Source organism: Xenopus laevis, chromosome 8S (genome assembly GCF_017654675.1).
Source record: "Xenopus laevis strain J_2021 chromosome 8S, Xenopus_laevis_v10.1, whole genome shotgun sequence".
Taxonomy (NCBI): domain Eukaryota; kingdom Metazoa; phylum Chordata; class Amphibia; order Anura; family Pipidae; genus Xenopus; species Xenopus laevis.
Window position 1 is genome coordinate 79,323,844 of NC_054386.1, and position 17,530 is coordinate 79,341,373.

Here is a 17,530-nt window from a genome sequence, read left to right on the forward strand (position 1 = left end):
CTAAAAACAAAATTGTGAGTAACAGGGATTTATTTTTGTTTAGCCAAATGCATCACCTCCCCTTCTCAATGGGCAATAAATGCAGAGACCTAATTGGGACAGGGGGCATCTCACAAGAAACCAATTTAAAAATATAACAAAACCTGTCTTATACTCACTATCAATGTGTCAGTAAGAAGAAACGTTGGGTGGTTGTTGTTATATAGAAATTAGCTGCACCCAGTGAGAGGCCAGTGATGTAGTATAAAGCCATGTAGCTACAAATGAAGCCTTTATCTAGTCGTTTCCAGTATAAATGACATAAATGCATGGACAGGTATCTCTACAGACACAGAAACCTCTAAATGTGTGTGTAGTTATATATAAATACTCTTGGTCGGGTTTAGTATTGACTGACTTTCTTTATTCAAGAGCATAGTAAAAGCTTGCTATTAATACTTCTCTCTGCCTAACCGGCTACAAGCTGGGAACAGGGATTCCCTCTTACGTCACTGCTAGGTTACCAGATAAACATAGCAAAGACAACACCTTATATGGCTATGTACGTCACAGGAACTCCGGAGAGGCGGGGCAGGTTTCCCCAGTCTGTAGAGCGCGGCGGCTCTTGCATTCGTATTTAGCGGCTGATTTTCACAAGATAGAGACATCCGAACAGCGAGTCTCTGCTTGCTGAGTGTGGGGTTCATTTGCTTCTCCTGACACGAGATATCGGGGACTGCCGTGTGACGTCAGTGGAAGGGGGGTGGGCTCTAACAGTATAAATAGGCTCAGTCCTGTGTGTTTCATTCATAAATCTATAAGCCGAGGCTGCTGGAGCTGCTGAGTGTGGGATTTTCATAGGATTCTTGCATTGTTTCTTCACCTGCTGCTATTTCCTTCAGGACTGTTTTTATCCTCAGTGCACTTACTTATGTTTTGCTCTAAAGCTTGAACTTGCTGGGGATTCCTTACACTTTGAATGGGAATGTGAATCAACTTCAGGACAAGAAGCCGAACAGAAGATCCTGACATTTTGGGGTTGCTCAGAATTTTAAAGGATTTGCCCAACAGCACAGGAAAGCTCTGCCCCCTGTCACCCTAACGGTTTTGGCTTTTATTATAATATAATTGGAGTTGAGAGAGTGAGGTGTCTGACTTCCCACTGCTGCACTCACACCAACAAGCACTGGGGAACTTTCACATCGTATCTGGCTGCACAGGAGGTATTTGGAATGTTATTTTGGGGTGTAAGATTTACAGCTATTACTGTCTGGATCTAATGACTTTATTCTCAACTTTATTTATCACTCAACTGTAAAGTCCACTTTTTGAGACTGTTGCATATTTCAGAAGCAGTTGTGATACTAGAATCTCTTTTGCAATTATAATATTTTATTTTGGGGTTTCTAATTGAAAAAAAAACCCCTATCAAACCCATTTCTCCAGCTCCTGTGAGGTCATGTACCAAGGATACGACTCCTCCAGCTCTTCCCCCTCTGCGGAGTCTCAGTATCTGTCATCAGTGGATTCTTTTGGGAGCCCACTGGCAGCTGGTGTTCCACAGGTGAGTGTGTGATGTCATAAATGTAGGGCGAGTGATGTCATAACCTACTGGCTAGAATAGTTTAAATAAGGAGAGTTAGTAGGCTCCTTCACTACAAGTTACCTTGAGAATGTTTTACATGCATGCTTGTTCTTCATGTGTATATACTGTATTTGTAGTACAATTAAGCATTTGAAGTTTGCAAAAAACAGAACTTAATTTCAACACACACAACAAATGAAATTTAAATGACACCTTTAAGGGGGAATATAAATTAAAACCACTGCATGCTTTGGGGAATTCTGAAGGCTCCTCACTATCCTGAAGGTATTATCCTATAGTTATCAGTTATTCATCAAACCAACAAAACTTACAATCTATATATAGCATTTTCATATGAAAGGGAAAATATACCATGGGGATCTCTTGGTAAACTTGCCTTCTGCAGCCAATAGAATTTGTACCAGTACTTAAACTTCCAATAAATCCGGTTCATGATACACTGGGGAATTGGTAAGAATTGTTTTAGATGCATTTGTTATTGCCACCACTGTATTAGTAAATGTAGTTATACTTAAAAAAGGCTTCATGTATCAGTTAACACATGCATGTTTCTAAGCATTCACATTCCACCTCAATATACACATATAACAGAAATGTTTTTTATAAGCACAGTCCCTTATATGACCTGACATTTCCTCAGCACAATTAAAGCCTGTTGCTCGAACTAATAAAGCTGCGGGCAAGTAATTAATAGGCACAGCAGGCAGCACACAAGTGGGCGTGGCTGACGTACGTTACGTTCCATGCGTGCTTACTGACGTGCAGTGGGTTCCTCTGGGTGACGCTGCTTTCTATTTTGAAATTCAGCGCTAGCACTGGTTTGATAATGTCATGTCTGGAGGAAGGCTAGATCTGATTCAAAGAGGCAGCACAGCAGCATGTAATCCCCAAGCCCCCACCCTTGTTTCTCACTTTTCTTGCTAGAGTAAACCCTGCCTTCCTCTGTCTTTCCATAGTTGGTGGCTTCTGGTGTGTAGACTGCTGCCTGGCGCCCACCCCAGCCCGCCCTTCCCTACTCCACCATGTCTGACTCCCTGTAACTTATCCGCACTCAATGATTTACCTTCTCTTCATATTAAAGGGATACTGTCATTGTAAAAAGAGTTTTTTTTCAAAATGCATCAGTAAATAGTGCTGCTCCAGCTGAATTCTGCACTGAAATCCGTTTCTCAAAAGAGCAAACAGATTTTTTTTATATTTAATTTTGAAATCTGACATAGGGTTATACATATTGTCAGTTTCCCAGCTGCCCCCAGTCAGGTGACTTGTGCTCTGATAAAAATGAGTTACTCTTTACTGCTGTACTGCAAGTTGGAGTGACATCAGCAGCCTAACAACAGAACAATGGAAACGTAACAAGATAGCAGCTCCCTAACACAAGATAACAGCTGCCTGGTAGATATAAGAACAGCATTCAATAATAAAATCCAGGTCCCACTGCGACACATTTAGTTACATTGAGTAGGAGAAACAGCCTGCCAGAAAGAATTTCCATCCTAAAGTGCTGGCTCTTTCTGAAAGCACATGACCAGGCAAAATGATCTAAGATGGCTGCCTACACACCAATATTACAACTAAAAAAAATACACTTGCTGGTTCAGGAATGAAATTTTATATGGTAGAGTGATTTATTTGCAGTGCTAACAGTGTAATTTAGAAATAAAAATGACATCATAAAACATCATGCCAGAATCCCTTTAAAGAGGAACAAGCCTAACAAAGAAGTTGCCTAGAAATGCTACATACACATTATGTTTTGGGTTTCTGTACCTGCCCAAGGCAACCACAGCCGTTTAGCTGGGAAGATCTGTCCCAGTAGCTGATTTACTGCACATGCTCTGTTATGTTATATGTTACCTAAGTTAGGGACCAGGTTGAGACTGGAATTCAAAGCCGATGTTGGCATATATAGTTCAGAGGACAAAACAGTGCTGCACCATGCTTATAAATAGTGACTATCTATGGAACCTTACAGCAGCCAGTCTGGCTTTTGCTAGAATCTACAGATTTGCCAATCAGGGCCAGACACACAATATATCTACATATACATAGAATATAAATGTTACAATACAAGGAGGCTTAGTAATTAATTCCGATGTTACATGGCAGCTCAGAAACCAGCACAATTAGCATAAGAATTTAATTTTAAGCCCTTTAGCATCATCTGAACCTCATTTTCTGCTTAATGATTGCGCACAATCTTTAAAGGGATTCTGTCATATTTTTATAATGTTTTTATTTCTAAATTACACTGTTTACACTGCAAATAATTCACTCTACAATATAAAATTTAATTCCTGAACCAGCAAGTGTATTTTTTTTAGTTGTAATATTGTAGGCAGCTATCTCAGGTAATTTTGCCTGGTCATGTGCTTTCAGAAAGAGCCAGCACTTTAGGATGGAACTGCTTTCTGGCAGGCTGTTGTTTCTCCTACTCAATGTAACTAAATGTGTCACAGTGGGACCTGGATTTTACTACTGAGTGTTGTCCTTAGATCTACCAGGCAGCTGTTATCTTGTGTTAGGGAGCTGTTATCTGGTTACCTTCCAATTGTTCTGTAATTAGGCTGCTGGGGGAGAAAGGGAGGGGGGTGATATCACTCCAACTTGCAGTACAGCAGTAAAGAGTGACATCTATCAAAGTCACATGATTTGGGGCAGCTGGGAAACTGACAATATGTCTAGCCCCATGTCAGATTTTTAAAAATAAAAAAATCTTTTTGCTCTTTTGAGAATTGGTTTTCAATGCAGAATTCTGCTGGGGCGGCACTATTAACTGATGCGTTTTGAATTAAACATTTTATCCCAATATAGTATCCCTTTAAGCTTACCTTCTCAACAGCTGTTCAGAGCACACTGAGCACTTCTATCAAAATCCAAGGTTGTGTTAGGGTTGCCACCTGTCCTATCTGTTCAGTTTTCAGCCTTGTGAAACCGGGAACAATAATTTGGCCAGTAGATGAAATACATATAATTATTATGATCATCACCATGTTTTTTTCAACATGGCTTAGTTATTGTCAAGCACAGTTTTCATACAGAAAGAAATTTTCAGTATCTCTATCCTATAATGCCCAATATGGAATATGTGGAACACCTGGAATAGTTATACACTGCATATTTGACTTTTTATGGACTTGACCTCCGCGGATTCGGTGATATACATTATTGCACCTTGCTTTGTGATTTCACAGAAGGGAAGGGGTGGAGTGTTTGCCCACGCCCCTTCCTCATCCTTTAAATGTGGGTTGTGAAGTATAGCACTAGGCTTGATAAAGGGCCGGGGTGGCCCCGAAGCATTGCACTTTTTCTGTATGTTTTGGGTTTAAATAAACCTTACACTACTTCAAATTTTTGGTGTGCTGCTGGCATTTTCTTAATATGATTTTTGATCCTTGAAGCAGGCATGGGTCTTCCAGCACAGCACCTGATACCACAAAAGGTTTATACTCAGGGGTGTGAGCTTTCTGCTTTTGTTTCTGCATATGTGGCTGTCCTTGATGTCATCATGCCCACCCCAATGCCATCACCGGAAAAGGTGGCAACCCTAGATGATGCAGTCATGTGATAACATTGAAGACCTGACTCATTACTGTTATAGAGATGCTAATGCCTAGTAAGCTCAGTCTATTAAATAGAACATTTCTAGCCATATTTGTCTTGACAATAGGGTCACTGTCCCCTGATCCGGTCACATAACTATAGAGGAAGCAGACCCATAAAAACCTTCCTCTAAAGACGCTCTGCTCCCTGCAATATCAAGTGCCCGCAGTGGTGCTTGTGGGACTGTGTGCGCTGGTCACCGGCCCCTACGAGGATTATGTTCATGGTGGGGGGGGGGATGCCATTTTGTTGAACAGCTGTCCTGATCTGATGTATAACTCTTCCAAAAATTAATAATATTTTGCCTTGGATGTTCCTTCTGTTCTCTCTATTAAAGCCAGCAGGGCAACTGGGCATATACCTGACACTTTGCAAACTGTATTGTTGGTGAATTGTATGTGTCTGGAGAGTGTGTATGGTATTATAATTTGCACTCTATGTAACATGTATTTAAGCAATTTACATCTTAGCAGAGTAATGGCTGGTTGTGAAGCTCAAGAAACGTGAATCACGCTCATGTTGTCTAACCAAAAGGGAATTGTATGGTTCTCTAGTTGATCGGCAAATAGTTGATGACAACGCTATCAAAGGGGGATTATTAAATGGCCCAACTTGTTCATGGTCCTCTGTAAAATTACTTTCTTAGACATGGCCTGGTATAAGTTAGCAGGCTCTAGATTTCTACATTTTGGATCATGTATTTTTACCTCAGAGACTGGGATTGAAAAAGCATCGGATAGAAACTTGGCTTTCTTCTCCGGATTATGTTCTAGTTATTTACTTTATTTCCAGTACTATAAGCAGCTATATTTTCTATTGTTGGGCCTTAAGGAACCTTTCCCCCAAATTACTGCTTTTTTTCTTATCACATTCCTTGGCAGGGTGTTCAACCCACGCAATATAAACAGTCATGCTTGTATTTGCAGGTGTATCCTCTAGAGCAGTGCTGTTCAACTTGTGTGGTACCGTAGCTGGAATTTTCCTGGCGTACGTGGTGGAGGGCCCATTATGGAAGCCAGTGTTGACCACTCCCTGTTTTAAACCATGCCCATTTTAAACCACACCCATGTTACCACAAGAACTTTTAAGACTGTATCCACATTAATGGTGGTAGCACACCATAAAAGCACTCATATTTGAAAGAAGTTTATTAAACCATATTAAGACATACCCTTAAACCCAGCACATGATTAAACACCATGGATACCCCCTAACAAGTATTTTCAAATGCTAATAATCCCCCACCAGGTAAACTTCCTGCAGGCAGAGCATGGTACACACAGAGTATGGCACACACATGGAGCATAGGGCAGGCAAAGAATGGCATGCACAGGGAGCATAGTGCAGACAGAGTATGGCACACAAAGGGAGCATAGGGCAGTCAGAGTATGGCACAAACACTGAGCATATGGCAGGCAGAGTATGGCACACATAGGGAGCATAGGGCAGGTAGAGTATGGCACACACACTGAGCATAGGGCAGGCAGAGAATGGCACAGCCAGGGAGCATAGGGCAGGCAGAGTATGGCACACACAGGGAGCATAGGGCAGGCAGAGTATGGCACACACAGGGAGCATAGGGCAGGCAGAGTATGGCACACACAGGGAGCATAGGGCAGGCAGAGTATGGCACACACAGGGAGCATAGGGCAGGTAGAGTACAGCAGGAGGCAGGGAAACTTATCAGGACCTGGTTTGTATGAAATGTGAACAGGTGAACTGTGTTGACAGTTTCAGTCTGGCCTCAGGTATGATCATTACAGGGCTTTTATAATCTGAATTTTAGGTGTAAACAATGCAGGGCCAGTTAATCTCCATACTGATACCTTTTAAAGCTTACACAAGGTAAGTAGCAGCAGGCAGACTTCACGTGGGCCACCAGTTGGACAGCCCTGCTCTACAGCACTGATTATATGCCCATTGATGTTTATGTGTCCTTCTGGACAGGTACTTCTGTTTACTAAAATCTGAATTATTCCAGGGTATTTCTGTAGAAGCTGCTCTTTGCAACTTCTCCTGCTTCTTTATTTCCCATCGATCAAGCCAGGGCAGGTACATGTGCAGTAGAGTGGAAGCCAAACCTAGACTCAAAAAGGCAGCACTTTCACTCTACTGCACATGTGACTGCCTGGACCTGGAAAAAGGAAGACAGTAGTTGAAGATTGCAGTGAACAAGCTTTTACAGAAATTGCACATCTCTATCAGGTAACCTATTTATTATATCTGAGGCCCTTATTTTCAAACAAGTTGTCCATACAGCAACAGCTTCATGTTTAATTTATAATACCTGATTGGCTACATGCTTCATTGTGGATTCCCTATCGTATTCTGCCGAAGTAGTACCTCCCTGTTTTTTTAAGTGTGTGATGTATTATATGGAAATATTTAACTATGTTGTGGCATTGTTCAGGGTTTTACTTTAGGAGGGTGCTATATTTTAGTGGGTTATCAAAGGATGTACAGACCTCTGTTGCCCATTACTGCTTTTGCTATAAAGCATCCCTGATTAATGTATATACATCTAAAAATTTGCCAGCTTGTATATGTTTTAAAATGTCTGGGATGCAACTGACTTTCATGATCCTATAGTCCTCAGGTTGGTGATGCTGACTGTCATTGTTGGGGAGTTATGGGTGCTTGCTCTTTGAGCAGTCTTTGTGGTGTTCTAGTCTGTGTCCTCTCATTACTTGTAGCTTCAGGCCTTAGTTACCTGTGTGGCTCCTTGTATGAACAGGCAGGGCTGGATTTCTTCCCCGGCCGTCCCTAGGCCACGCGGTCCGACCAGGCGGCCGCGTGGTCCTAGTGCCCGCCTTCCCAGAGTGCCGGCGAAAAAACGCCAGCGCAGCTGGTGTAGTTGAATGGGGACGCGAACGTCCCCATAATGCGGCTGGGCGGCATGCCGCCCCTATTTTTTGCCGCCCTAGGCCCGGGCCTATGCGGCCTTGCCGCAAATCCGGGCCTGTGAACAGGAACAGCCAGTACAAACAAAAACATCTCTCTTCCTGCTGTCTGTAGAGACACAAGAAGATGGTGGGGTTCATAATATGGTAGGATGAGGTTAATCGTAATTCTTGTTTTTAGGATCAGATCAGAGAAAAGTATATAATCCAAAATACAAGATAAAATACGCCTTTTGTTGCTTTGTCAGGAATATGTGGATTTCCCAATATCCACAAAGTATACACCAATGATCCCAGCTCTCTTAGCTGCAAGAGAGCAACAAAATAGCTAAAATACCGTATAAGATAAGCTAAAAATGCCTTATCTGCAATGTAATTTAATCTAATGCATTTGGTTATGTTGTGGCAAATTTTATTGTTTTGCAAATTATTCTGCAGTTTCACAAAATTTTCACGAAGTGAAACAGAACTGTTTTGTACATTTAGTATTTATAAAGAACCCACACAGGACTGGACTGAGATTCAAAAAAGGCCCTGGCATTTTACGTACACAGAGGCCCAAACTAGCCACACAGCAGTAACGGAACTAGGTGGGGCCGGGCCCTGGTGCGGGCCGTGCAGCCGGGCCCGCCCCCACCCTCGTCCGTGTATTTTTCTCTGCGGCTGCAGCCGACTCCAGCCGGCTGCAGCGCGCGATCTGCCGGGGAGGCCCTGCGGGGGTGCGGGCCCTGGCCCGGTTGCACCCCCTGCTCCCCCGGTAGTTACGCCCCTGCCACACAGCAACCCAAACAGCCCCCCCACCAGCCCAATAAATAGTGACTGTCTATGGCAACTTACAGCAGCCCCTCTGGCATTTGCCAGAACCCACATATTCCACGGCATTGGACAACAGAAGAGTGTACACATGAAACATACAGTTTAGATACCGATAATGACAGAGAAGAAGTAAATGGGACCCTCTTTATTACATTTTACAATCTAAATGCAAAAGGGGGAGTGGCAAAAAATGTTGTTTCAGTGCTGCCCTTGGCACCCAACTGGTTACTGAACCCCCATTTCTCAATCAGCACATGCATGCAATGGGAAAGTGGGGGAAAACCCTCAGCTCCACTGCCAGAGTTAGCTTCTTTTTAATATATAGATACTTCAGGGCTGCCACCCTATGCATAGGTGTGGGTGTTTGGGTCAGAACAGGTATCAGCAAAGTGAGATTTGGCACTGAAGATTTATTTCAGTACATCATATATTCTCCCTGTTATATAGACACTGGGGGTCATTTATCAACACTGGCAAATTTGACCATGGGCAGAAACCCATGGTAACCAATCAAATTGCTGCATTCATTGTTCTACTTGCAGCTGGCTTCAAAAAGCTAATCACTGATTGGTTGCTATAGTTAACTGCCCATGGGCAAATTTGCCCAGTATTGATAAATGAGCCCCACTGACTCCAACATAAATGCAGAGACCTAATTGGGACAGGGGACATCTTACATGAAAACAGTTTAAAATATAAAAAACCTGTCTTACACTCACTATCAATGTGTAAGTAAGAAGAAACGTTGGGTGGTTGTTGTTGTTATATAGAAATTAGCTGCACCCAGTGAGAGGCCAGTGATGTAGTATAAAGCCATGTACCTACAAATGAAGCCTTTATCTAGTCGTTTCCAGTATTAATGACATAAATACATGGACAGGTATCTCTACAGACACAGAAACCTCTAAATGTGTGTGTAGTTATATATAAATACTCTTGGTCGGGTTTAGTATTGACTGACTTTCTTTATTCAAGAGCATAGTAAAAGCTTGCTATTAATACTTCTCTCTGCCTAACCGGCTACAAGCTGGGAACAGGGATTCCCTCTTACGTCACTGCTAGGTTACCAGATAAACATAGCAAAGACAACACCTTATATGGCTATGTACGTCACAGGAACTCCGGAGAGGCGGGGCAGGTTTCCCCAGTCTGTAGAGCGCGGCGGCTCTTGCATTCGTATTTAGCGGCTGATTTTCACAAGATAGAGACATCCGAACAGCGAGTCTCTGCTTGCTGAGTGTGGGGTTCATTTGCTTCTCCTGACACGAGATATCGGGGACTGCCGTGTGACGTCAGTGGAAGGGGGTGGGCTCAACCAGCATAAATAGGCTCAGTCCTGTGCGTTTCATTCATAAATCTATAAGCCGAGGCTGCTGGAGCTGCGGAGTGTGGGATTTTCATAGGATTCTTGCATTGTTTCTTCACCTGCTGCTATTTCCTTCAGGACTGTTTTTATCCTCAGTGCACTTACTTATGTTTTGCTCTGAAGCTTGAACTTGTTGGGGATTCCTTACACTTTGAATGGGAATGTGAATCAACTTCAGGACAAGAAGCCGAACAGAAGATCCTGACATTTTGGGGTTGCTCAGAATTCTAAAGGATTTGCCCAACAGCACAGGAAAGCTCTGCCCCCTGTCACCCTAACGGTTTTGGCTTTTATTATAATATAATTGGAGTTGAGAGAGTGAGGTGTCTGACTTCCCACTGCTGCACTCACACCAACAAGCACTGGGGAACTTTCACATCGTATCTGGCTGCACAGGAGGTATTTGGAATGTTATTTTGGGGTTTAAGACTTACAGCTATTACTGTTTGGATCTAATGACTTTATTCTGACTGGACATTTGGTGACAGCCAGCTGACATCTGTATTGCTGAGAACAAATTGAACAACATACATTTTATTTTGGGACCTTGTCATACAAACATACTATATGGATTGTTGTATATTTCAAGAGCAGATCTAACACATCCATTGCATCTTGAGGGGTCTGTGGTTAGTCTTTGTGAATACAGTATTTCTAGCTCCTGTAAGGTCATGTACCAGGGGTACGACTCCTCCAGCTCTTCCCCCTCTGCGGAGTCTCAGTTTCTGTCATCAGTGGATTCTTTTGGGAGCCCACTGGCAGCTGGTGTTCCACAGGTGAGTGTGTGATGTCATGCAGGCGAGTGTCTTGATGTCATAGCCTACTGGCTATTTCATCAAGCTTTAGGGGAGTTAGGAGGCTGCTTCAATAGAAGCTACTTAGGGAATGTCTAACATTCATACTTGTTCTTCATGTATATACTGTATTTTTAATACAGTGGGACAATTGGGGGCTGACACATCAGGTCTGTGTGGCTGTGTGCTGAGAACCAATCTGATTGTATAGTGTGTACATTTTCCTGGCTCACACAATGTTGCAAGATAGCTGTTGGAAGATAGCTGATTCAAGTGGATTAAAAGAAATAAAAGAGACGTGACTCCTGTAACATAATTTTAACAGTAGGGCGGCCTAGAGAACAGAAAGGGATAAACTCAGTGTTTTTGACTGCATTTTAATTACAAATAACTTTAAAACTATTGAAAAGTTAAAATTAATGCATGGTGGAAACTTGCTTAAAATTAATTTTTTTTTAATATGCATGAAATCAGTTTTTGGGGTGTGGATGAATTCATATTTAATAGGGTCTTAGGTGGGGTTGGAGATGTTAGCAACTTAAAAACATTTAAGTTGATGGAGCCATACTGCTGGTCAGAACATCCTCAGTGCTTCTGCTGCTGCTGTGACTTTACTGATGGGGCCTAAGCAAGATCCTATAGAGGCTTGTGCACATTACAGCTTTGTAAAGGGGAATATTTTAGAGTATGTAATAAAAATACTGGTGCAACTTAATATAGTTGTGAAGTATTAGAATGGGGATATCCAACTTGAGGACCATTGGTCTGGACATGGCCCTCCATACTGCTTAAAAGCTGGATACTACTGATTAAAGGGATAATGGAAAAAAAATATTTTTCAAAATGATAATAGTGCTGCTCCAGCAGAATTCTGCACTGAAATCCATTTCTCAAAAGAGCAAACAGATTTTTTTTTTATTCAATTTTGAAATCTGGCATGGGGCTAGACATATTGTCAATTTCCCAGCTGCCCCAGTCATGTGACTTGTGCTCTGATAAATTTCAATCACTCTTTACTGCTGTACTGCAAGTTGGAGTGATATCACCCCCATCCCCTTTCCCCCCTAGCAGCCAAACAAAGAAGAATGGGAAGGTAACCAGATAGCAGCTGCCTGGTAGATCTAAGAACAACACTCAATAGTAAAAACCCATGTCCCACTGAGACTCCTTCAGTTACATTGAGAAGGAAAAACAGCAGCTTGCCAGAAAGCATTTCTCTCCTAAAGTGCAGGCACAAGTCACATGACCAGGGGCAGCTGGGAAATTGACAAAATGTCTAGCCCCATGTCAGATTTCAAAATTGAATATAAAAAAATCTGTTTGCTCTTTTGAGAAATGGATTTCAGTACAGAATTCTGCTGGAGTAGCACTATTAACTGATGCATTTTGTTTTCCGATGACAGTATCCCTTTAAGATAATATAATTTTAAAGAAGGTAGCTACAGGGCTGGAACTAGGGGTAGGCAGAAGAAGCAGCTGTCTAGGGTGCAATGATTGGGGAGCGCTGGGAAGCTACCTCTTCTGCCTACCCCTAGACCGAACCCACCTGGAAATCTGTTTGCAGTAAGCGCCGCAAGCTTGAGTGAACGTGAATGTCTTTACTGCGCATGCGCGCCAGGAGCGTCTTTACTGCGCATGTAGGAGTGATGGGAGAAAGGAAGGGGCGAGCAGGCTGGCTGGGCTGCCTAGGGTGCCTGCCTGCTTGGCCCGCCTCTGGGTAGCTATAATGGTTAATTTATTATTTAGGATTTTTGTGACTTTAGTTTCTTAGAAGAATCTACTTTCCAATTGTTCACTAAGAAACTGACAAGTATCTAACCCAAAGTGGGCAAGCTTGGTATCTGCCTATTCTGTGTAGGATAGACTTGAATAACATTTGGTAGTCTATACTCAAAATAATATAGTGGAAATAATGGTTAGATAGAGATCTACGTAACACCAAAAAATGAAAGGGTTTTCAAACGAAAGGTTTCTTCTAGGACAGTTGGTCCTAGCTGATCTCAATCCACTCTTGTCATACGAAAGCAGGCTTTCATATTCCTCTCTTTATCTCATTCAATCTTCTTTCAAGCATTTTGTCAAAATATTACTTTCTCCTGCAAACTGCAGATAACTCTGCACTTCCCCGCTAGTATTGGCCAAGTTAATCTTTTGATTATCGTTTGTCCACTCTTTCATTCTTTTTGCTGTCTTTTCTTTACAGCTAGTTTCCATATATAAAATATGGGCATTTTTCCTGTCAAAATCAAAGCATTCATCGTATGTTTCTTCGCTGAGCAGGAGCACACCTATTTTCTATCAGTTGCTAACACTATCTCTTCTCATTACACAGTGTTTTGCCATATTCCATCATATTCTAATATTTAGAAACTTTTAATGCAACAGATTAGTTGGCAACTAAAGCTCAATCAAAATATCATGTAACACATAAGGTACTTAATGCACCTGTCTAGAGGTATAGTAGTCATCATACTGGGAAAGGACAGGCCTACAGATTTTTCCCGCAAAGCTTGATATGTCTTGCTACTGGGCAAAAAAAGTAATTTTTGTAGAAGTGATGTAATTTTGAGCTAATATAGAAAGTCACATGTGCATGGATGTACCCCCTAGTTTCGCTCTTTAGTATTCTGTTAAGCTCAAATTGTCAACAAGTATAAAGATGAGATAACATAATGAAGGCAAGAAAGCATGCTAAGTGTTGACTCACATTCTTAGCTTTTGTTCTCCTTTTTTTCAAATGTTTCTCTTAAAAATTGCATTTTTTGTAATTCTAGGAGTGTGTAGCACTATGTGATGCCCCCACCTCATTTGTCCCCACTGTTACGGCCATTACTAGTAGCCAAGACCTCCAGTGGTTGGTCACCCCAACTCTTATCTCCTCTATGGCTCAGTCCCAGCCTACATCAGGCCCCCCTATTGACCCGTACGACCTACCAGGCCCCAGTTATGCTTCTCCTTCTGGGACAACTTATGGACACACCTTGACTGAAGCCACGCCAGAGCAAGAAGATGTACGTCCATCCCGAGCTAGAGGCAAGAGAACCAGAGAGGAAGCGGTGAGTGAGACATAAAGAGCAGGTTCATTTTGCATGTGTTTGCATCTGCGTGTTAAATTGCACACTGTATTATATCATGAAGCTGATCAAAAAATCAAGGATTGATAAATTCTGAATTACATGTCACTTTTATTTCCCTTGTCTGTGGTATAAGGATGGGAAATGTGAAGGTGTTTTAACATTATAAATCTTTCAGCTTACTCCAGAGGAAGAAGAGAAAAGACGGGTGAGAAGGGAAAGAAACAAACAGGCAGCTGCAAAATGCAGGAACAGAAGAAGGGAGTTGACTGACAGTCTACAGAGTGTAAGTCAAAAATATATATTTTTTCTGTGCATCTGCAGAAGTTTACTACGAAGGATGAAAAATTGATAAGGAAGTTAGGAAAGAACTTCATAACAGGTAGATTGATATTTGGAAAAAGCTGGTGCAAGTGCACCAGGAAAGTACTTATTACATAGAATTTGATCTTGTTATCTTACCTATCATGTCCGTGTTTAGTTTAAACAAAAATAATCTCATATTGCAATTAAAGAAAAAAAAACAAGGCTACTAAACCAGTGCGGGTATCCAAAATTAGCGAGTGGCTATTGAGTGTAATGGGGAATAATGATATTTACCTGATAAGGACATGGGTGGGGAGGTCTGTAGTTTTTCGGACAATTCATACTGGAAAAAAATAAAAGAACCTCTAACTTTTCGTTTGGATTACAAGTTGTCCAATTCAGATCATCACTGCTCCCATTGACTTCTATAGGACTTCAACAACCTTTACTTTACTAGAACTTTGACATAGAGGTTCTCATTGTTTTAATAAATCTTTAATTTTTAGAGCTTTTTAGAAATACAGAAAAACAGCACATTTTTCGAGATTCGTAGGGGAAAAAAAAAAGATTTGATTGTTAGTAAATGGGCCCCTTAATTTCAAGCTATCAGGGATAGAAACACAATCCCAGTAAAAAAAAGCTATGCATGTGTGAATTAGAATCCTGAAGAGTTTTGTCCATTTAAATGCCATATTCAAGAAACATGCAGTAGTTACATAAGAGCACATGCAATTTTGCTACAAATGTGAGGATATACGTATATATATATATATATATATATATATATATATATATATATATATATATATATATATATATATATATAAAATAGCTGCACTCACTCATTGGCGGTTGCACACCGCAGAAAAGTCATATAGAATATCATGTAAACCAAGGCACTCACAGGACTTTAAAATATGGTGAAAAGAGATAAAATTTAATTGTTATTCCAACATTTCGGTCATCTTTGAGACCTTTCAGTCAGACTGAAACGTTGGTGCCTTGCTTTTCATGTGTATATATATATATATATATATATATATATATATATATATATATATATATATATATATATATATATATATATATATATATATATATATATCTCCTTATGCCCTTTTGGTTGGTTAATTTGGCAGAATTATAATTAATTAGATTTAAATTGATTAGATGCAGCCCCACGAAGAAGGCTAAGTAACATGTTTACATTTTTTACTTTGATTTTCATTTGGCAAGTGAATTTTCTTGCAGTATATAGACTCTTAGTAGAAGTGCTTTATGACCAGGATTCTATTTATCTTATAAAAGTAATATCAAACTTTTCCATTTACTTGATGCTACTTAATCAAAACAGGTCATTATTCTCTTTTGGTTTTAATCTTATAGATGTCACGTTACACTAGCTACCCCTTAACCTTAAAGACAAATGATTGACAGGTAAGATTTTAGCACAAAACCCATTGCTTCATAAAAGGGGAACAACTATTTTGGTTAAGTAGGTTTTCATTTTACTCTTTCTATTTAAATTGTGCATGGGTCTCATAGGTTAGCGTGACCTAGTAAAATGGCAGAAGTAGTAGTGACAAGGAAAGCTGTCTACGTAGAAGAGACGTGTGATGTTAATCAAGTCTATATGAGACAGAACCACATAAGGAGAAGATAAAAATATCAGATATAAAATAATTGCCTCCATTCTTTTGTTATTGATTTATTAGGAGACAGACCTTCTTGAAGAGGAAAAGTCTACGCTGGAGGCAGAGATTGATGAACTACGCAGACAGAAAGAACAGTTGGAGTTTGCTTTTCTCTCCCACAGACCAGGATGCAAACTGCCTTATGATGACTTTGACCTGCCAGCTTTAGATCCAAGCACATCCTATTCCCATGGAGCCCTCCTGCCCACCTATCCAACACAATCGAAGGTATCATTCCCTATCTGTTTGCCCTCACTGCCGGACTCAGACTATGCCACCAGTGCGGGGTCTTACACATCTTCATTTGTGTTCACCTCCCCAGAGGGAGGAGCCTGCGGAGCCCGGTACCAGCGCAGCAGTGGGAGTGAGCGCTCATCCTCAGACTCACTCAGCTCTCCCTCACTCCTGGCCCTCTGAGACATGACCATCTACCCCTCCTCTACACATCCTCTGAATTCAACTTTCTGTGTCTCCATCCAGCTCTGCTCTGCTTATCCAAGAGGTGCACAATTCTGGTCCTCGATGGAGGCTTAAGTGGTCAAGACATAAGTATATTGCTATCAATGTGCAGGTGAGTTACTCAGTGGCTCAGTCTTTTTGACTGGCACGTCTATGCTGTACAATGGATATTGATATCCTTAAGACCTGACCAGTTAATAGTCCACGAGGACAGGAGTTGTGCACAACTTACTTCTCATTCATTTGCTCAGTTTCTTCATGCTAATGCCCAATGCCCATAAGAAATACTTCAACTTTTTTCTCTTACTGACTTCTTTAACTTATCGTCTTCATCCAGCTTACCTTCAGTCTTTTTTTTTTGTTCTCCAACTTCTTTACTCTCATGATGAATTCTTCCAGTCCCTTTCTCACTTACTGTTTAACATTCAAAAGCATTTTTTAAAAATATTCTGCATTACTGGATTTGCATTGCTTCAACTCTTCATATTATCACACCCATAAAATAACTCAATAATATGATTTAAGACAGCCAGACTCCCCGACACAAAAAACTCTGCCTTGTGGTGGACAAGATTCAAGTGGCACAAGGAGTTGTGGAGGGAGAATCATACAACAGACCCTAACGTTTGCTGTATGGCAGTTACTGCACTAAATTTACCCATCATCACTTTGCACAATTGATATTAGATATTCCCGTCCCCCCATCATCATAATCTGGTTTTCCTCACTTATTTCTTCAACTTTGTCTATCTAAACATCATTGAACACAATGGCCAACAACACCCTCATTTTTCTACTTATAATGTTCTATAAATAATATTTAACCCATTATCCTTATTTACCTCTCCCATTCTCAATCCTGTACCATGAACATTTCCTTAAACCCTAATATCTTTTTATGGAGCATCCTGGAGCATTGTTAAGAAGTTTGGA

General features: G+C 41.0%; 1 protein-coding gene across 4 annotated transcripts in view; it reads left to right on the forward strand.

Annotated features, from left to right (window-relative positions):
• The first annotated feature begins 346 nt into the window (after nt 1–346).
• Nucleotides 347–17,530, forward strand: part of fosb.S (FBJ murine osteosarcoma viral oncogene homolog B S homeolog) — a 17,872-nt gene continuing 688 nt past the window's right edge. The window contains exons 1-5 of one of the 4 annotated variants that reach the window (XM_041575168.1): nt 9,486–11,046; nt 13,839–14,120; nt 14,317–14,424; nt 16,160–16,366; nt 16,461–17,530. The exon at nt 16,461–17,530 is cut by the window's right edge and continues 688 nt beyond it. In XM_041575168.1, the coding sequence (XP_041431102.1) occupies nt 10,942–11,046; nt 13,839–14,120; nt 14,317–14,424; nt 16,160–16,366; nt 16,461–16,562 (804 nt within the window). In that variant the 5' untranslated portion in view covers nt 9,486–10,941 and the 3' untranslated portion in view covers nt 16,563–17,530. Of the gene's footprint in view, nt 1,544–9,485; nt 11,047–13,838; nt 14,121–14,316; nt 14,425–16,159 lie in introns of those variants that run through there. The other 3 variants (XR_005963906.1, XM_041575167.1, XM_018233158.2) reach the window with 3 other exon arrangements.